This window comes from Pyrus communis, chromosome 10 (genome assembly GCF_963583255.1).
Source record: "Pyrus communis chromosome 10, drPyrComm1.1, whole genome shotgun sequence".
Classification (NCBI taxonomy): Eukaryota; Viridiplantae; Streptophyta; class Magnoliopsida; order Rosales; family Rosaceae; genus Pyrus; species Pyrus communis.
The window spans coordinates 5,810,275-5,831,167 of NC_084812.1; the positions used below are offsets into that span (position 1 = coordinate 5,810,275).

Below are 20,893 nucleotides of genomic sequence, written 5' to 3' on the forward strand. Positions count from 1 at the left end.
GGAACTTGATTATTTGATAATATGACGGGAGTCCCTATAACTCAAACTAGTTATATAATAACTCGTCGAGCTAGTTTTTGAGATAATCCACCCATGTTAGAGAAAAGAAAAAAAAAAAAGAATTTCGCATTCTTTTTGCTGTTCATTTGTTTTTATACAGTTTGATGACTAAATAGCCTTAGTTTTAATTGATTTTTTGTAGAGACGGTCTTGTTTTGATCATAAACACAAAATTATATAAATCAATAACGAATTTTGAGTAGAAGCTCATACTTACCCATTAAATAGTCAAGTATTGTTCGTTTGTTATCACTGTATTCCTTCCATAACATATATATATATATATATTTGTTCGTACAGTTTCGATGTGACAAGAGGAGCCTTTCTTGGAAGCAAACTAAAAGGCTTTGGAGATATGGTTGAGATGAAGTAGGGGAAAAGGAAAGGTGGTTGTGAGTCGTTCTTTCCATCGTACCTTGGCCGTGGCGTTTGGGTTTGCCAACTTAAATTTGTTTATTGCAAACATGCATGAAAAGGAGAATAAGAGAGGGATTTGGTTGAGAAGATAGGAGTTTGGCTTACCTATGTTGACTCAAGTCCACCAAGTACGTGCTCATCTTTCCCTGCATGAACATATTCGTAAGCACTAGTTGATGCCTTTCAAGATTCTCCTTTTAATCAATTCCAAAAAAATCACACCAAATTAATTAGAAATTAATTAAGCTAAAAGAATGATTTAAACGTAGTGTTTTGGCACTTAAAAACTCATTTGTGTCATGCAATTTTTGTGATTTTGGGGAAAAGACAATTGCATTTGAACACGGATTATTTGTCATGCGATTAAAACAGTGAAGTAAGATGGTCGATGAGTTTTAGGCGTCAGAGCATCAATATGCATGCACGCCCTTGGCCTTTGCATGCACGACGTGTTTTTCAGATACGAAAATTTCATCCAAGATGCTGCTTTTTGCTGATAATTTGGCATGCAATAAGTTGGAGGCTTTCTCTAAAAATCAAAAGGGTGATTTTGGTTTCGGTCCCTAATCAATCTAATTATTAAATTGAAATTTGTTTGTTCAAATATTTAATCAAGGTTCTTAGCATGATTTAAAGGATTTAATTTCTGCATTTATGCATTCAATATCCCACAAATCATGAAATAAAAAAAATTCAAAATAATATTTTTAAAATATAATAATTACTTAAAATTCAAGAATAGAGTAGTATTGTTCTTCACATAGTTTTAAGAAAAAAATAATGTACTCACATAATTATTAATATATTTTAAGAAATAACTATGGATATATTTTAAAACATAAAATAAATATATGTAATTAGCATGGGTACATTAAGCAAAAAGATATTGGTACAAATTAAATTAAAAAATATGGGTACACATTAAAATTTAAATTATGGGTACACATTAAAATTAAAAAGAATAGTGTATAAATTTAAAAAAAAAAAGAAAAAAAAAAGAGTTTTAACGAAACACTCCCGGTACTATTCATTTTTAATGAAAAACTACATTTTTACTTTTTCCTGGTACTATTCACTACACTTTTATTAGTCATTTTTCATTAAAATTAAATTTTTTTTGAACTTTTCATTAGTTTTCCTTTTAAAAAATGGGTACAAATTAAAAAGAAATATATGAAAAATACTAAAAAGAGATATTTAGAAATGATTAAAAAGTATTTGAATTTTTAAAATTGACATACATGTAAATAATTTAATATTCAAATAATGACATGGACAAATGTCAAAGGACCTTGATCTAAAATGAAAATAAAATAAAGTTTCAATTAATGAGAAAAGAAAATTAGGGATAATTGTAAGATCACACATCGCCCAAGGGAGTGATCCTTATATGTATATTCCCATCCCTACCTAGCACGAGGCCTTTTGGGAGCTCACTGGCTTCGGATTCTATAGGAACTCCGAAGTTAAGCCAGTAGCGTGCGAGAGCACTCCCATGATGAGTGATCCACTGGGAAGTTCTCGTGTGAGTTCCTAGAAACAAAACCGTGAGGGCGTAATCGAGGCCCAAAGAGAACAATATCGTGCTACGGTGGTGGAGCGGACCCGGGATGTGGTGGACCCCGGACCGAGATGTGACAATTTGGTATTAGAGCCTAACCTTGGCCGCGTGTGTGCCGACGAGGACATCGGGTCCCTAAGGAAGGTGGATTGTAAGATCCAACATCGCCCAGGGGAGTGATCCTTATATGTATATTCTCATCTCTACTTAGCACGAGGCCTTTTGAGAGCTCATTGGTTTCGGGTTTCATGGGAATTCCGAAGTTAAGCGAGTAGCGCGCGAGAGCACTCGCATGATGGGTGACCCATTGGAAAGTTCTCGTGTGAGTTTCTAGAAACAAAATCGTGAGGGTGTGCTGGGGGACCTAAAGCGGACAATATCGTGCTATGGTGGAATCGGGCCCTGGAAGTGGTCCTGCCGATGCTGGGATGTGACAATAATAACCTAATTTATCCAAATTAAAATTTAATAAAATAAAATAAAATAAAAACATGTATGATCTTATAATTTACAATAATCAATTTATTATGGTCAATTATCTGTTTGTTAGTGTAAATTAAATTTAATGTCAATACATCCAAATATATGATGACGTACAAATAACCGTAATTACGCTTAAATACTTCACAAGACATAGTTACATTTTAAAATAATCAACTTTGATGTATAATAAACACGAGTAACATTATTGAAATATAAATTTGAAGTATCACTTTGCCCTTCGAAAGTCATAATTTTTGGATACGGATGCGTCTGTATAAAAATGACATTGTACATGTATATCCCTGTAGGTAGTTTGTTTCCCTCGATATAAATTCTTGAGCACATATTAGACCTAGCATACAATAATTGCTCATGGAAATATCTCCGAGGTAGGTATGCAAATATTAGATGAGAACAAAATATAATCCCTGTTGCAGTGTTAGTTGGTTGAAAAATTTATTCGTGTTTTGACTATCACATTATCACATGTAATGAAAATGAACTCATCTCACAATGCACATTGTTTATAGATATCACTAGAACTAATAATTGTTGGGATGATACCACACAGTTCAGTTTTTAATATATCAACATCGGTGTAATTGTCTGCATGCAAATTTGTAGAAATATTCATAGATATATCTATATCGACATCAGTTGCTTTTGAAAACAACCGATAGAAATGATGAAAATTTGCTCAAAAAACAAGAAAATTTAAAACAAAAACTTAGGAAATATCATTTGACACTTTGTCAATGTTTAACTGATATGTTAAAATCATAGATGAAATATGTCAATTTAAACTTCACCCTATTTCTATATATATTTTTTAAATATTTCCACATAAATATATACTGTATCGAAAAAATTTCAAACAATTCACATAATACAAAAGATATCACATTTAGGATGAAACAAAAGGAGGACATAATATATAAATCAATAGTTGATTGGTGGAATGGGTTGATTGGATTCTGCACTAGATAAAGTATAACAAAAAACTAAATGAATCCCAAAACCAATGGTTGAAATTGGTTGGGGAGGTGAACGTCTAAAAACAATTTAAAAATTATAAAAAATCAGTTTTTAAGTATCAGTCAAAAATGAGTTGCCCATGCCCAAAAACTCAGTAGTTCTTATTCCTTCGAGACATTAAAGGATCACGTTTCTGTATATATCGTGTAAAATTTTGAAACAAAAAACATATTGTATAAAAAATTGTGAGGCTTATATGCAACTCAAAAAAACCATATTTTATTTTTCAAGTTTTTTCAAAATAAAGCTACCTCATTATCATATATGGTATGATCAGCTTTCGTTAGATATTGTTAGTGTTTGATTTTAAATAAAAAATTTAAAATAATTTCTAACTGCAGAATGTACGATAAACAGATACGATCTACATCTCAAATTACAAACCATGAAAACAAGAATTTTAATTTTAAATTCTAGGAGGGCTGGCTGCTAGTGACAATCCTGACCATGACCTATTATTTATCAATACAAAGGCTGTCAGTCAGTCACACTAATTAAAAATATATATTTAATATATTGCTTTATGAAATTAAATTTATAAATGTACCAAATTTTCTGGTCAGAGATCTTTGTAGTTTGCGAAACGATATATGTATTAGAGTCTGTATCGATGCCTCTCTTTCATCATAGCACAGTGACTCAGTGAGAGAGGGGGGAGAGAGAGAGAGAGAGAGAGAGAGGAGAGAGAGCACTTGTCGTTGTTATTCTGAGGACGATTCAGTTGCCCAGTCTCCAACCGTTTCAAACACCCACACAGTGACCCACAAGATCGAATGCTTCCACCACCGATTCTCTTCGATTTCTTCACCACCTCCTCCACCAAACCACCATTTCTCTCTCTTCCGTATCCATCAAATACCCTTTAACTCTCTCTCTCTCTCTCTCTCTTCCCAATACGGGAGCAGATTGCCATTGCTGCGAGCTTTTCATTTCTGGGGTTGCTCCAAATCGATTTATCTCAATTGAGTTTTTGGTATTTTCCGATTTGAGCATCTGGGTTGTCGTCGTCGTCGTCCTTCATGGCTGCCTCCTCTGTTGCATCTCCGCTCTGCACGTGGCTGGTGGCTGCTTGCATGTCGGTCACGTGCGACAGGGACTGCTCCCCCAGGGCATCTATGCTCAGCCCCTCCCGGAGGCTGCCGAAATGCGCCGGAAGGAGGCTGCCGTCCAAATGCAGTAGCTTTAGTGGCGAATTTCAGAAGGGTCTGATTTCTGCGTTCAGTGGATCCAGCATTCAGGGCCTCATGAGCTCCTGCTTGGCTTTCGAGCCGTGCGATGAGTACTACAGCTGTAGGGGTTTATCTTCTTTGGGATGCAGTGGGCTCTCGTCACTGTTTGGATCCAAATATGGGGCTTCCAATCGAAGGCAGAGGTGTTTTAATGGAGCCGCATATTCTGGTAATTGTGTTTTTCTGATTGTTTTTGACATGTTCAAAGTTAAATGATTGATCTTTTGATTGTTTGTTTGAAGTGTATCAGAACATGCTGATTGTGTTCTTGTTGTTTTTCTTAAAAAAAAAATGCTGATTTAGAATCTGGGAAGCTATCAATTCATGTATTTTGTGTGTGAATGTGTTTTTTGGGCTTAATTGATTGGTTTTTTTTTTGGGGTTTTTTCAATTATATGTTTTGGAATTTTGCTTTATTATTGCTTTCCAGTATGATTTACTTGAAGTTGGTTATATTGGTATGCCAAAGATTGTTGGAAAGAGAGAAAAAGGTTTTCTATGCTGTGTTGTCTTCTTTTCTATAGAGGTGCCAAAAAAGAAACAATGGTTTTAATAGTAAAGTATTCGAGTTGGATTCATTGATGCATAGCATCTTCGATTTGCAACTGTTGAGTGATTCATGATACTAGCCAGGAACTTTAATTTACATAGAATAAGGACTAGAATATCTTGTTAGTGAATAGGTTCTCTATCTTAGACCAGGAAGGACGGTTTCGTTTACCTATGCGTGAATGTATGGATATCTCCGCTCTAGAATGATATTCCATTGCCTGATAAACGATTGAAGACAATAACTTTGTTTTTTTCGGTTGATGTATTAGTAAGTTAGTACACATACTGTTTGAGATGCACGACGTTTGTTATATGTCACTGTTATTGGTGGAAATATAGGGGAAACCATGGCTGTAGCTGTGCAACCTACTGAAGAATTAACAAAACAGAAGAAACCTTTAACAAGACAGAGGCGGGTGGTTGTGACAGGAATGAGTGTGGTGACCCCACTCGGTCATGATTCTGATGTCTTCTACAATAATTTGCTTGAGGGAGTTAGTGGCATTAGTGAGATAGAAGCTTTTGATTGTACCCAGTTTCCAACGGTGATTAATTTACTAAACCTCCCTTCAAATTGTTGTTTTCCCTGTACCATGTTCTTACTTCTCTTTATTTTCTTCAGAGGATTGGTGGTGAGATCAAGTCTTTCTCAACGGACGGATGGGTAGCACCAAAGTTTTCTAGAAGAATGGATAAGTTCATGCTTTATTTGCTTACTGCTGGAAAGAAAGCCTTGGCAGATGCTGGAATCACGGAAGAAGTCATGGAGACATTAGACAAAGCAAAATGTGGGGTTTTGATTGGCTCAGCAATGGGTGGCATGAAGGTAACCCCAGTGTTCTGTGCCTTAATATCATGTACACTTTTTGCGGAACATTGAAAAATCTTTCTACCGGTTTGTCTTCAATTTGATGTTTTTAGCAAGCATGGTTTAGAGTTTGTAATGTTATGTTGCATCCTCCAAATGTCATTTTTGGTGGAGATGCACGAAAACTAGTTTCTTTGATTTTAGAAGTGGACTTGTTTATGTTCTTTATTTGTTAATTTAAGACAGTGTATCAGTATCTCTCTCCTGTAGTAACATCTTGTAAACGCAGCTCGCAAAAATTAAATTCCAAGCCAGATAGTCTCACAATGATCCACAAAATCTGCTTTTGGGACAAGATCTGATGTGTTTTTCATCACTTCGGTCATGTTTGATAAATCCATTCTGCGTTTTGATATTGAACAGATCTTCAATGATGCAATTGAAGCTTTACGGGTTTCCTATAAGAAGATGAACCCTTTCTGTGTACCTTTCGCAACCACAAATATGGGTTCTGCCATGCTGGCAATGGATCTGGTGAGATTATAATATATATATATATATATATATATATATATATATATATATATGCATATATATGTATGTATGCATGCATATGTATATATATATGTATCTATATGTATCTATGTATATCTCTATGTATCTATGTGTATCTATATGTATCTATGTATCTATATGTATCTATATGTATATATGTGTGTGTATATATATATATGTATGTATCTATGTATATATATATATGTATATGTATATATATGTATATATGTGTGTGTATATATACATATTTGATGCATACTCTTACAGTTTGTGATGACCGCTGAGATTTTGTACTTGTCCATTTAACTGATATTTACTCTTACACTTGCAGGGTTGGATGGGCCCAAATTATTCAATTTCTACTGCTTGTGCTACAAGCAACTTCTGTATTTTGAATTCGGCTAATCATATCATTAGAGGTGAAGCAGTAAGTATTCTGCTAATCATATTAAGTGGTAGAGTTTAGATGCAAAATATTTTCCTACAACGTGAAGTAATTTAGTGGTAGTTTAGATGCAAAATTGAAAGTAATGGTATGCTGATGAACGATCTTTGAGTGTATTATAATAACTGAGTTACAATTTTCTTTGAACTATTATGCAGGACCTTATGCTTTGTGGTGGTTCAGATTCAGTGATGATACCTATTGGTATTGCTCCCATTCTTTGCATATTTGATTTCTTAGTTTACTCAGAGTTGCACGTATAATAATATAATAATCTTATTCTTATGCTATCACTGCAGGATTGGGAGGCTTTGTGGCATGCAGAGCACTGTCACAAAGAAACAATGATCCGACCAAAGCATCACGCCCTTGGGATAGTGTAATGTGGCCAATAATAATGCTTGATTCATTTATTCTTTTATTTCCACTGTTATTGGTTAGGTTATATGATGAAAATTTTGTGAATATTGTGATGAACAAGAATGGTAAAAATCATCGAAAGGCATGTCATATATTGGATGTCACAACGTAAATTTGTGTTGGAATCTAGTCAGCTCTTTTGAAATGATGTGTCGTAATTTATAACTAAACCTAGTCATATCTATTGAGCTTGAGCTTTGAGTTTCTTAATTGTAGAAACGTTAAACAAGTGCAAAGTTACTGCATTGCGAAAGAAAGTTTGAAACTGTAATAATTGTTTCTTACTTACATGTAGACTTACCTAGTTGTTGTTTTTAACGAAATCTTGTTTTTGGTTATTGGACAGAATCGTGATGGCTTTGTTATGGGGGAAGGAGCTGGCGCTTTGCTTCTAGAAGAGTTAGAACATGCTAAGGTATTTTCTAAATCTTGGCAATGGCACTTGGGTGTCTGTCTGGATATCCTTTTTTCTTCTTTCTGTGTAGGATCACATCATCTGTAACTGTAAGGTTGTAGGTGCAAAGTCTGTAGGGACATTCTGTATCCTGTGGTTCCCTCAAGTTAATCCGTATCATGCTTTCTGTTACGTTTCTTGAACTTGCTGCTACCCCTATAGTCTCACAAACACATTTTCTAATCATTCATTTCTATCTTACAGAAAAGAGGATTTAATTCATCGATTTTTTTTTTTATTACAGAAAAGAGGTGCAACTATTTATGCAGAATTCCTTGGTGGAAGCTTCACATGTGATGCTTACCACATGACCGAGCCACACCCTGATGGTAATATGCGTTATCTTTGGAAATCTCACTCCTACGCTTCTCACATTCTTTTGTTGAGCTGTGGAACCAAGAAGTTTTTGGCAACCTGTTTCTGTTGATCTAGTAGAGGTTCATTATGAAAGAACATTATGTGGAAATATTTGTATGACTAATGTCGTTATAGCATGTTTTTTGTGTGAATAATTTTATTCGCCTTGCACTTTGTTTCAATGAATTACATCAAGTTCTGGAATTTGAATTATTTTATTAATGTCCTTGGAAACAGGGGCTGGGGTTATTCTCTGCATTGAAAAGGCTTTAGAACAGTCTGGAGTGCCTAGGGAAGATGTTAATTACATTAATGCACATGCTACATCCACACTGGCCGGAGATCTCAAGGAGTATAATGCTCTCATTCATTGTTTTGGCCAGAATCCTGAGGTAACAACAATCCATAGGATGCGTTACCTGTTTTCTTAATTCCTGTATTTCTATGTTCGATGAGATCTTTACGTTTCACAGTTGAGAGTGAACTCTACAAAATCCATGATTGGTCACCTACTGGGAGCATCTGGTGCTGTAGAAGCTGTTGCAGCAGTACAGGTAACTTACGTGATGTTTTTGACTTGGAAAAACCGTACTATTTTTAGACCAGATATGTAAGACCAAATACAATTCTTGTTTGTTTAGCTTGAAGTGTATTTCTTGACATGTTTTCTTCTTTTTGGGTAGGCGATAAGAACTGGGTGGATACATCCAAATATTAATCTGGAAAACCCAGATGAGGGCATGGTACGTTGTCTTCCGTTCCCTTGTAACCCTTTTCTGGTATATAATGTCCAATGAAAGTGTATTTGGAATCATCTAACTCTGTCAGCACGTGAATGCAGGATACAAAACTACTAGTGGGTCCAAAGAAAGAGAGACTGGACGTTAAGGTGGCATTGTCTAACTCATTTGGGTTCGGTGGCCACAACTCATCGGTCTTGTTTGCCCCATACAAGTAGAAGCACAGATCTAAGTGTGCTACTCCAACCTTTGCTGCAATCGTACTGAAGGTACGTTTGCATACTGCCACCTTTTTATTAGAAATGAGAAAGAATTGTAATATGTAAACAAATCAAGCAAAGTGTCGGGATTTCTTATGAAAAATAGTAGTACGAAACATAATTCTGCAGTATTGTGACTCTGTCTGACAGTTAATATTTTTCAATTTGAAATCAACATAGTAGAACAGTTACGAGCACTGTCACATATTTCTTCAACAATGAAATCAATGATCTTTCTTTCATTTATTTTGCTTGCAAATTAAGCAGAACTAGTTATCTGCAGATAAGACTGAATCCACATTGAAGTAAGCACCCAAGAAGTCTCCCTTGTATTTGATCTTCACTATGGTCGGATGGATTGCAGCTACGAAAACTGAATCGCTCGAGAAGACTGTTGAGGATGTCCCTAAGTAGAAAATATTAAGAGCTCACCCAATGGTTAACAAGAAATACTTTTGCTTGTTATTGTTAGAAAAATTCCCCTTCCATAGCCACAGTAGCGTTCGTTCCTTCTATGTGCCAGTCGTTGAATCGCCGCGAAGGCAATAGTTGCCTTGTTTGATTTTGGTTTTCTTGTACAATTAGTTGGCTGATCAGATAATTGTAATGAAATTTAGTCTGCAGTTACATGGCTTTACGTTCTTCGAATTTCGACCCACTTGTATCTTCTTTCCAAATTTTAATTTTCAAAGATAACTCTCAGTCAGGGAAACAGAAATCCCCTTTGGTACAGATTTGCATTGAAACTGTAGGTCTAAGTAGTCCATTATTCAGTTCGGTGGATGGTATATTTGGGACCTGTTCGAGCTTCTTTATTATGTCTCTCCATTTTTTTATTTTGAGCAAGCGATATTCTATTCTAACCTACACGGTCCTTCCTTTTTTTTTTTTTTTTTTTAATCTGGAGAAAAACTATAAAACAAAGACCCCTTGTGTTATATATTCCCCTTGAATGTGTTGATAGAAGTGGGAGGTTCTTCACCTAGCTTTCTTCTTGCTGCTCCCTTTCCTCTGGACCCGGTTTTGGACTTCAAGTCTTTGGCGGAGAGGATAGCCGAGGCACTCTGCCTTTCGAGCTTCTTTGTCGTCTTCACCGCACTCGCTTTCCCCTTCTCGCGGCCTCCCTGTGCTCTGGTCTACGGCTCATCAACTTCCTATCAAGTGGCCAATATGCGTATGGTTCAAGCATGTACTTCGTCTTCAAATCCCAGCAACCTCCGAACATTCAAACCAGGTAAACGTAAATGGAAATTTTATTTGAATTTATGTAACCTCTTTTTACATCTAACTTATTCTTTAAACCCTTGTTATTTTTAATTAAAAAGATTAATATCTCTTTAAACCCAAAATTATTATCTAAACTACCATCCCAAATCCAATTCAAAATGTAGATTTATTTTTACACCCTTTTGGAAAATATAATCCCGAATTAAATAATTTGGTGAAGTTTCTACTTGTTTATGAATCTTCTAAAAAAGGTGTGATGGTAGGTTTAATTATACGGTGTGGGTTTATTGATAAATTCAAGTTTTATTATTAATTTCATATTCTACTTGATAGTGGGTGTTGAAAGAGCTTAAGTGGGTTCAAATAAAAATTTCCAAAGTAAAACTGCCAGGTCAAATAGTTTGAGTTAGGAAACTCTTACTCCTAGCACATCTCTTACAAAGTAATGAGTCGATTTTGTATGTCTGAATAATATTTTTATTTTTTTGAACAATTGATATTATCTACACTAAGGGGATGAGATGAGTTTAGCCTCACAATGAGCTAGCAATAATGTGGTTCAAATTTGCCTTTGGCGAGAATTGAACCTAATACCTCTCACTTACAAATGAAGAGAAATACCACTAGACCGTAGTACTATGTGGCAAATTATTGTTTTAGTTAAACATGAATTATTGTTAAATTATGCAAACTGAAAATTTTGGAACTCTATATATTGATATTTGGTAATACATGTAAAAGTCTAAAAGAATTTGCACACTTTAGCCTTCCCTTCAACCAACTTTTATGGCTCATTTACTAATCTGTAATCAAAATGAATGAAATTGAATTGAGAAGGAATTAGATTAAAAAGGAATAAAAAACAAATTCCTATGAAAGGTGTTTACTAAAACTGTCAAAAAACGGAATAGCATTGATGTCAATTCCATATAAATTGTTTACCAATTCATTTCTGAATCGGAATCGAAACCATTTGATTACTAAACTGCCCTTGGTTTAAATGAGTTATTTTATGTGAAAACTAATAAAATTTAATTTTCATAACAACATTAACATTTATGAATTTTGTCTCTTTTTTTGTTTTTGACCTTTTTAAACCTAATTTGTTATACCACCGGCACGCCCATGACTTCCTAACCAGCCCAATTTTTCGACCTTTTCAAACCTTCGCGTCTTTTCCTCTTCTCCCAGTATCCTTCGTCAGTCCTCCCCAGCCGGCACCGCCATCGCCACCACCTCTTCCTCCCTCCCCTACATTTTATTTTCTGCGCATCCTTCATTACCATTTTCCTGCGGCTCCGTCTCTCTCTCGCTCCTCCATCCCCACACGACCACGACGCCACAACCACAGAAGTACTGGCGCTGGAGAGATGTGGGCTTGTTGATTTAAGTGGCAGATTGGAGTTTTAGGAATTAGGTAGAAAAATTGTATTCCGGATTCCGCTTGTCTCCCGGAATTCAAATGACACCTCTCACCTCAAGAATACAATTCTTCCAAAATCAGGAATCCGATTCTATTTTTCGTGTACCACCCATTTTGATTTATCCACGGACACGTAAACACGTACTTGATTGAATTAATCAAGTAAAAGTTTGCTAGTTTCTAGAATATAAATTTTTTCTAGTCAATCCCCAGCTCTTAATTAATGATGGATAGAAATCCCTTTTAAAATGAAGTTGCGACGAAACTTCCATAGCTTCAACTTGACCACATTCGAAGGTAGTAGGTAGGAAACTACTCTGCTGGTAGGAAGAAAAGCTTGAGGACTGATACATATATCAAGAGAGAGTCCATTATCCATACCATACTGCGTATTCCAAATCTTGTTGAGGCTATTTTCTTTGGTTTATCTGGCTTTAATTCTCCTATGGCCAATCAACTTGTCTCTTCTTCTTCCTTCAGCAGTACTCCTTCATGGAGATATGATGTGTTTTTGAGTTTTAGAGGTGAGGATACACGAACCAATTTTACAGATCATTTATACCATGCCTTGATCCGTAATGGAATCAACACCTTCATTGATTGCCATCTTACAAGAGGAGAAGAAATATCATCGGCTCTTCTCCAAGCAATTGAAGAGTCGAGAATTTCGATCATCGTATTGTCTGAAAAATACGTATCCTCAAGATGGTGCTTGGACGAGCTCGTTCATATCCTCGAATGTAGAAAGTCAAGGCAGCAAATAGTTTGGCCAGTTTTTTACAAGGTGGATCCGTCCCATGTACGAAATCATAGGGGTAGTTTCGGTGAAGCGTTTACAGAACTTGAGTGCAAATTCAAGGACAACAAGAAGAAGATCCTCGCATGGAGGAGTGCTGTTAAAGAAGCAGCAAATTTGTCAGGATATCCTCTCAAGAAAGAAGAGTAAGTTTATTCGTGCCCCTTCTAGTATTGTATATTTGTATGGTTAATTTTCTTGATTCTTGTATTTCATGGTACAAATGTCAATTTAGCTGCGTATTTCGGTTTTCCCCAGAATAAAGCGTATTTACAGAATGACTTCATGCTATGGATGCTTTTTCTTTTGAATACAAATATAGGAGTAGAGTAATAAAGTTAGTGAGTTAGATATTAGGGCATGAAAGATTCACACTGATTTTCCTCTTCATGATCGCAAACAATTTAACCTATTAAGATTATCATTTGTTGGAAAAAAAAAATGTAATTTTTGTTTTTTTTTTTTTGAGAATTTTGATGGTACAAAAGAATTTTATTTATATAAAAAAAATAAGAAAATTACACTAAGGGACATAATCCTCACCCCTCAAATGCAAGGAAAAAGAAATACGTAAAAAAAAAAAATATATATATATATATATATATATAAATCTTATTTGAAACAGAAAAATACTACAAGAAAAGAGTGGGACATAGAACCCAAACCCTCCAAAATGAACCTAAAAAGTAAGAAAAATTAATGAAAAGTGTTTGAAAATTTTGAGTTTTAACGATAAAGACAAAATAAAGGGTAAAATAAATAGTACTATGATTGACTTTTTAGTGTAAAAATGTGATTTTTCGTTAAAGTAAACAATAACGGGAGTTAACCTACAATAATTAATGTCAATTTATTGTGATTCATTTTCACAATCTCTAGCGAGCGACACATGCTTAACCTTTTGGATAAGCAGAGAAAAATATTCTATACTTTTCATTAATATCGTGTAATATTCCTTTCTATTAGTTTTTTTACATTCTCTTCCACATTTCTCTGAGATATAGCAAAAAAAAAAAAAAAAAAAAAAAAAAAAAAACAGTACTAATTAATTGTGTGATTTGTTTTTTACTGCTAGCTCTGAAGCTACCCTTATCAATAAGATTGTTAAGGAGATCTTAGTCGAAGTACTACAACGCACATATTTGAATGTGGCCAAACACCCAGTTGGAATACACTTGTGCGTACAAGAGGTGAAAGAGCTTTTAGGTGTCGGAGGAAATGGTCGTGTGGTTGGGATATGGGGGACATCTGGAATAGGCAAGACAACAATTGCAAAAGCTGTTTATAATGCAATTGCTCATATGTTTCAAGGTAGTTGTTTCCTGGCAGATGTCAGAGAACTATCGACATCACGTGATGGTGTAATCCAACTACAAAAGACTCTTCTTTCTAAAATCCTATGCGGTACAGAGTTGAATGTTGTTGATGTTCATGAAGGAATCAGTCTTATAAAGAAACTGTTGAGGCAGAAGAAGGTTCTCTTAATTCTTGATGATGTGGATGAAATGGAGCAGTTAAACAACCTAGTTGAAGTTGATTGGTTCGGTGGGGGTAGCAGAGTGATCATAACCACAAAAGATAGAGGATTGCTGAAATCTTATGGAGTTCAGTTGATATACAAGGTCCAAAGGTTACAAGACGACAAGGCTCTTGAGCTTTTGAGTTTGAATGCCTTCGGAAGAAATGAGCCTCCAGACAAGTATTTCAAACTCGCACAACGTGCAATAGCCTATGCTGAAGGTCTTCCGTTAGCTCTTAATCTTATAGGTTCTCATTTGCATAATAAAAGTATAGATCGTTGGCAAGATATATTAGATAGTTACGATGCTTACGAAGGAGAGCCTTATAGAGGTATTCAAAGAACACTTCGAAAAAGTTATGATGCGTGGGATAATGTCCTACAACAAATTTTCCTAGACATTGCATGCTTCTTCAAGGGCGCAGATAAAGACTATGTGTTACAAATATTAAGAAGTTCGAAGCTCAATGTACCTCAAGATTGTATAGAAGTACTCGTTGAGAATGCCATCATAACTATTGAAGATAATCGGATTTTGATGCATGACTTGCTAGAAAAAATGGGTAAGCATATAGTTTACGAAGAATCTCCCACTGAACCAGGGAAACGTAGCAGATTGTGGTTTCATGAAGATGTGTACGATGTTCTAACTAAAAATCGGGTAAGTAAAATATATGTTCATACATTTGATTTGCATGATCTTGAAAAGAAAATACAGAAATTTAAAATAGACATTGTGTTTTGTTTGTTAATTAAACGACATGGTTTGTTAATAATATTTCATTTTTTTCCATCTCAGGGAACATGGAAAATTAAAGGCATTGTGGTGAAGTTGCCCAAAACAGATGTGATACCCTTGAATGCAAAAAGCTTTTTGCATATGGTAAATCTTGAAATTTTTATAAATCTTAATGCATGTTTTTATGGACGCGTTGATTATCTGCCCAACGATTTGAGGTGGATTGAATTGGGTGGACAATCCGATATTCATCAAAAGAATACGATTGTGTTCAATTTGCCGTCCAATTATCATCCAAGACATCTCGTTAGGTTTGATGTGTCATACAGTGGCATAAGACAATTGAAGGAATTTAAGGTATATACTTTAAAGTATTTTGAATCATTATTTATTTAAACATATATTATTTCCCAAAAAATAAAACCTCAAGTGTTTCATTATATTCTTTTTAAACATGTGAATTTCGGTTTTGGTTTCACAGAATTTGGCAAAGCTTACATTCATGAATTTAAGAGGTTGCGAATTATTGGAAAAAATTCCCGACTTATCTGGAAGCCCAAACATAAAGTTCTTGAATCTAAGCAAGTGTAAAAATTTGGTTGAGGTTGATGATTCTGTTGGATTCCTTGATAAACTTGTTGAATTGAATCTTAGTGGATGTCCTAAGCTTAAGAGGTTTGCAACAAGACTTGGATTGGGATCCCTTCGATGGCTTTCTCTCAAAGGTTGCACAAGGCTTGAGAGTTTCCCAGAAATAGAGGAGGGCAAGATGGAATCCCTATTGTCTTTGCATATAGAAAAAAGTGGCATAAGAGAACTGCCTTCATCAATTGCTTATCTTACTGGGCTCGCGAGTTTTGCAGCAAATGGTTGTGAGTTGCAAAATCTCCACCTCCTAACTTTTGGGAAGAAGGTGAAGTTTGATGAAGTTTCATCCTGCAGTGCCAAATCACAGTTATTTTCAACTTACTTAGATACTTCAGATAACAACTCTATCACATTAACGCTTCCAGTGCTACGGAAGCTTTATCTTAACGGATGCAATTTATCAGAAAGTGACTTCCTTGTGCCTCTTAATTGCTGGTCCACATTAAAAAGACTTGATCTGTCGAGTAACAATTTTGTTAGTCTTCCGGATCGCATTAGCAAATTTGTCAACTTGGAGTCACTTAGACTCAGTGATTGCAGATCATTGGAGAACATTCCACAAGTCCTACCACCAAAACTACGTTTGTTAGATCTAAGTGATTGCAGATCGTTGGAGAAACTTCCAGAACTGCCCCCTATGGTTGAGTTTCTGATCTTGACTAATTGCTTTAGACTAAGTGGCGATGAGGTGGCAAAGTTGGAAAACAATTTGTTGAATCATCAGGTTCCTCTCTCTTCTTCTTAATTTCTCTTGAAATGAAAATAAATTTTGTTGATATATACTTGAGAGAGAGATCAGATAACGACTGTTTGTAAGTTAACTATATATATCTACTATTGCAGGAATCTCTTCGGCGCTCTGAATTTCAAGTTGTTCTTCCAGGCAATGAAGTTCCAAAGTGGTTCAGCTATACCTCTAACCATCCAACAACACTTGAACTTCCACCAGAATATGAAGACTTTGTTGGTGGCAGTGAATTTTGTTTTGAAATTCCTCTAAATTTACAAGTGGGGGAGACATTATTAGGATTGGCTCTATCTTTCGTTTTTGAACCACCGACTTTTCATTTTCTTTATACTACTATTCTCATCAACGGAATAGTCAAGTTTGAACCTTACGTATGGTTTGACAATGACATGAAGGCAGCTCATGTGAGGAGCAAGTTAGTGGATTTAGAGGAGCACGAGCAGCAGGGAGATATTTGTCAAGTTATATTTTTATTTCACAAAGCCACACGCATTAAAAGCTGCGGGGTGCATCGCCTATTGCGCAACCAAAACGAACTGCTTCACTTCTCTTCGGAGCCATCAGATTGATCTCAATGTTCCTATTGATATTGAGGAGGAGAAGGAGCAAGAGCAACCGTCCACTTCAAATGATCGACAATTTCTGATTTATTAAGAGTTTGGGTACGTACATATTCATTTGCACTTCCCTAATCCTAATCTTTAAAATAAGGAACCGTTCGATTACCATTTCAGTTTTTAGTTTACATTTTTTTTGAAAAATGAAAACCGAGAACTCGATTGGTAACTTCTCCTTGTTCTATTATCTTGTGTTTGCCTTTCAGTTTTCTCGATATAGCAATCTTTTGTTTCAACCCTTATAATGACTAGTAAGCATTTAGTCACAACCACTCTTCATGACCAAAAAAATTAGTAATGACTAAAACTCTATTAGTAACAACTAGCTACTATAACAAAAGTCTACTAATTACAACTTCAAATCAAGACTAGTATGTTCCATTCTATCACTTACACTTGCTTTTCTCAATATCATGAATAGAAACAGAAATACCATAAAGCTAATCAAATCCATTGAAAGTCGTTTCTACATGATAAAGTCATCTACAAATCAACTGAAAGTAGAAATCAATTCAGTCCATTAACTTAGGTAGGACTATATCTTTAGATAGGACTATATATTTGTAGAGAAACTTAGTTTTTTATTTGTTTGAGAGAGAGATAAAAATTATTCATGCGACATGTGTTATCATGGTTGTTTTTAGTTGCTCTTGCATTTATAATTTTATTCAACGTCTTTATCTTTTTATTTGTACTATTTTATTTTATGTCCTCCTTGTTTCTTCTTGGTCCATTTCTCTCTCTCTTGCTTCTCCTTCGTACCCGTATCTCTCTCTCTCCCCACCTCTTCTTAGAATTTTGAAACCAATCTTGAAAATATGCTTAAAAATTTGAAATTGATCTTGCAGAACTACTGAAATTGCGAAACTGATGTTGCTCTAGATTCATTTATTCTTTTATTTCCACCGTGATTGGTTATATGATGAAACTTTTGTAAATATTGTTAAGAACAAGAAAGGTAAAAATCGTCAAAAGGCATGTATATATTGGTTGTCACAATGTCAGCTTTTTTGAAATGATGTCTCATAATTTATAACTATTGAGCTTGAGATTTGAGTTTCTTAATTTTAGAAACGTTAAACAAGTGCAAAGTTACTGCATTGCGAAAGAGAGTTTGAAACTGTAATCATTGTTTCTTACTTACATGTAGACTCACATTGGTGGTGTCTTTAACGAAATCTTGTTTTTGGTTATTGGACAGAATCGTGATGACTTATAGTCAGAACATGCTAAGGTTTTTTTTATAATTCTATAACCGTGGCAATGGCATTTGGGTGTCTGTCTGGATATCCTTTTTCTTCTTTCTGTGTAGGATCACATCGTCTGTAAGGTTATAGGTACAAAGTCGGTAGGGACATTTCTGTATCCTGTGGTTCCCTCAAGTTAATCCGCATCACGCTTTCTGCTACGTTTCTTGAACTTGCTGCTACCCCTATAATCTCACAAACACATTTTCTAATCGTTCATTTCTATCTTACTATGAAATATGGTGTTTTTGTATAAATGCTACATTAGAGCATTTAATTCATCGATTTTTTTTATTACAGAAAAGAGGTGCAACTATTTATGCAGAATTCCTTGGTGGAAGCTTCACATGTGATGCTTCCCACATGATTGAGTCACACCCTGATGGTAATATGCTTTATCTTTGGAAATCTCACTCCTACGTTGCTCGCATTGTTCATTTTGAGCTATGGAAGCAAGAAAGTTTTTGGTAACTTGTTTCTGTTGGAAACAGGGGCCGGGGTTATTCTCTGCATTGAAAAGGCTTTAGAACAGTCTGGGGTGTCTAGGGAAGATGTTAATTACATTAATGCACATGCTACATCCACACCGGCCGGAGATCTCAAGGAGTATGATGCTTTCATTCATTGTTTAGGCCAGAATCCTGATGTAACAACAGTACATAACATGCATTATCTGTTTTCTTAATTCCTGTATTTCCATGTTCGATGAGATCTTTACGTTTTACAGTTGAGAGTGAACTCTACAAAATCCATGATTGGTCACCTACTGGGAGCATCTGGTGCTGTAGAAGCTGTTGCAGCAGTACAGGTAACTTACGTGATGTTTTTGACTTGGAAAAACTGTACTATTTTTAGACCATATATGTAAGACCAAATACAATTCTTGTTTGTTTAGCTTGAAGTGTAGTTCTTGACATGTTTTCTTCTTTTTGGGTAGGCGACAAGAACTGGGTGGATACATCCAAATATTAATCTGGAAAACCCAGATGAGGGCATGGTACGTTGTCTTCCGTTCCCTTGTAACCCTTTTCTGGTATATAATGTCCAATGAAAGTGTATTTGGAATCATCTAACTCTGTCAGCACGTGAATGCAGGATACAAAACTACTAGTGGGTCCAAAGAAAGGGAGACTGGACGTTAAGGTGGCATTGTCTAACTCATTTGGGTTTGGTGGCCACAACTCATCGGTCTTGTTTGCCCCATACTAGTAGAAAAACAAATCTAAGTGTGCTACTCCAACCTTTGCTGCAATCGTACTGAAGGTATGTTTGCATACTGCTACCTTTTTATTAGAAATGAGAAAGAATTGTAATATGTAAACAAATCAAGCAAAGTGTCGGGATTTCTTATGAAAAATAGTAGTACGAAACATAATTCTGCAGTATTGTGACTCTGTCTGTGAGAGTTAATATCTTTCAACTTGAAATCAACATGGTAGAACAGTTACGAGCACTGTCACATATTTCTTCAACAATGAAATCAATGATCTTTCTTGCGTTTATTTTGCTTGCAAATTAAGCAGAACTAGTTATCTGCAGATAAGACTGAATCCACATTGAAGTAAGCACCCAAGAAGTCTGCCTTGTATTTGATATTCACTATGGTCGGATGGATTGCGGCTACGAAAACTGAATCGCTCGAGAAGACTGTTGAGGAGGCCCCTAAGTAGAAAATATTAAGAGCTCACCCAATGGTTAACAAGAAATACTTTTGCTTGTTATTGTTAGAAAAATTCCCCTTCCATAGCCACGGTAGCGTTTGTTCCTTTTATGTGCCAGTCGTTGAATCGCCGCTAAGGCAATAGTTGCCTTGTTTGATTTGGTTTTCTTGTACAATTAGTTGGCTGATCAGATAATTGTATCTTCGAATGGTTAACATGACTTTACGTTCTTCGAATTCTGACCTACTTGTATCTTCTTTCCAAATTTTAATTTTCAAAGATAACTCTCAGTCAGGGAAACAGAAATCCCCTTTGGTACAGATTTGCGTTGAAACTTTAGTCCGTTATTCAGTTCGGTGGATAGTATACTTGGGACCTGTTCGAACTTCTTTATTATGTCTCTCCACTTTTTTATTTTGAGCAAGCGATATTCTATTATAACCTACACGTTCCTCTCCTTTCTTTTTATTTTTTATTTTTTTTATTTTTTATTTTTTATCTGGAGAAAAACTATAAAACAAAGACCCCTTGTGTTATATATTCCCCTTGAATGTGTTGATAGAAGTGGGAGGTTCTTCACCTAGCTTTCTTCTTGCTGCTCCCTTTCCTCTGGACCCGCGTTTTGGACTTCAAGTCTTCGGCGGAGAGGATAGCCGAGGCACTCTGCCTTTCGAGCTTCTTTGTTGTCTTCACCGCACTCGCTTTCCCCTTCTCGCGGCCGCCCTGTGCTCTGGTCTACGGCTCATCAGCTTCCTATCAAGTGGCCAATATGCGTATGGTTCAAGCATGTACTTCGTCTTCAAATCCCAGCAACCTCCGAACATTCAAACCAGGTAAAAGTAAAAGGGAATTTTTATTTGAACCATGTAACCTCTTTTTACACTTAACGATA

The 20,893-nt window shown here is 35.6% G+C and overlaps 3 protein-coding genes across 3 annotated transcripts; all 3 read left to right on the plus strand.

The window, feature by feature from the left end:
- Positions 1–4,138: 4,138 nt before the first annotated feature.
- On the plus strand, positions 4,139–10,118 carry LOC137748640 (3-oxoacyl-[acyl-carrier-protein] synthase II, chloroplastic-like). Its single transcript, XM_068488805.1, has 14 exons — positions 4,139–4,954; positions 5,677–5,882; positions 5,960–6,163; positions 6,569–6,679; positions 7,032–7,127; positions 7,304–7,349; positions 7,445–7,524; positions 7,912–7,980; positions 8,264–8,348; positions 8,614–8,768; positions 8,850–8,930; positions 9,060–9,119; positions 9,218–9,385; positions 9,660–10,118. The coding sequence occupies exons 1-13, from the start codon at positions 4,576–4,578 to the stop codon at positions 9,332–9,334; spliced, it is 1,689 nt and encodes a 562-aa protein (XP_068344906.1). The 5' UTR covers positions 4,139–4,575; the 3' UTR covers positions 9,335–9,385; positions 9,660–10,118.
- Positions 10,119–11,715: 1,597 nt separating this feature from the next.
- Positions 11,716–18,764, plus strand: LOC137748639 (TMV resistance protein N-like). Its single transcript, XM_068488804.1, has 6 exons — positions 11,716–12,968; positions 13,898–15,002; positions 15,141–15,437; positions 15,562–16,452; positions 16,572–17,138; positions 18,641–18,764. The coding sequence occupies exons 1-5, from the start codon at positions 12,472–12,474 to the stop codon at positions 17,043–17,045; spliced, it is 3,264 nt and encodes a 1,087-aa protein (XP_068344905.1). The 5' UTR covers positions 11,716–12,471; the 3' UTR covers positions 17,046–17,138; positions 18,641–18,764.
- LOC137748641 (3-oxoacyl-[acyl-carrier-protein] synthase II, chloroplastic-like) lies at positions 18,614–20,321 on the plus strand. The gene is made up of 6 exons (XM_068488807.1): positions 18,614–18,725; positions 18,832–18,986; positions 19,068–19,148; positions 19,278–19,337; positions 19,436–19,603; positions 19,880–20,321. The coding sequence occupies exons 1-5, from the start codon at positions 18,704–18,706 to the stop codon at positions 19,547–19,549; spliced, it is 432 nt and encodes a 143-aa protein (XP_068344908.1). The 5' UTR covers positions 18,614–18,703; the 3' UTR covers positions 19,550–19,603; positions 19,880–20,321.
- The last annotated feature ends 572 nt before the right edge of the window (positions 20,322–20,893 follow it).

What these genes read in the sequence shown, in the direction of transcription:
- LOC137748641 (XM_068488807.1), top strand. Translation starts at nt 18,704, where the DNA reads ATGATTGAGTCACACCCTGATG. An exon ending in GTTTAGGCCAGAATCCTGAT is followed by an intron (nt 18,987 to 19,067) that starts GTAACAACAGTA and finishes TACGTTTTACAG; the next exon opens with TTGAGAGTGAACTCTACAAA. An exon ending in AAAACCCAGATGAGGGCATG is followed by an intron (nt 19,338 to 19,435) that starts GTACGTTGTCTT and finishes ACGTGAATGCAG; the next exon opens with GATACAAAACTACTAGTGGG.
- LOC137748639 (XM_068488804.1), top strand. Translation starts at nt 12,472, where the DNA reads ATGGCCAATCAACTTGTCTCTTCTTCTTCCTTCAGCAGTACTCCTTCA. An exon ending in TATCCTCTCAAGAAAGAAGA is followed by an intron (nt 12,969 to 13,897) that starts GTAAGTTTATTC and finishes TTTTACTGCTAG; the next exon opens with CTCTGAAGCTACCCTTATCA. An exon ending in ACAATTTGTTGAATCATCAG is followed by an intron (nt 16,453 to 16,571) that starts GTTCCTCTCTCT and finishes CTACTATTGCAG; the next exon opens with GAATCTCTTCGGCGCTCTGA.
- LOC137748640 (XM_068488805.1), top strand. Translation starts at nt 4,576, where the DNA reads ATGGCTGCCTCCTCTGTTGCATCTCCGCTCTGCACGTGGCTGGTGGCT. An exon ending in ATTGTACCCAGTTTCCAACG is followed by an intron (nt 5,883 to 5,959) that starts GTGATTAATTTA and finishes TATTTTCTTCAG; the next exon opens with AGGATTGGTGGTGAGATCAA. An exon ending in CCATGCTGGCAATGGATCTG is followed by an intron (nt 6,680 to 7,031) that starts GTGAGATTATAA and finishes TTACACTTGCAG; the next exon opens with GGTTGGATGGGCCCAAATTA.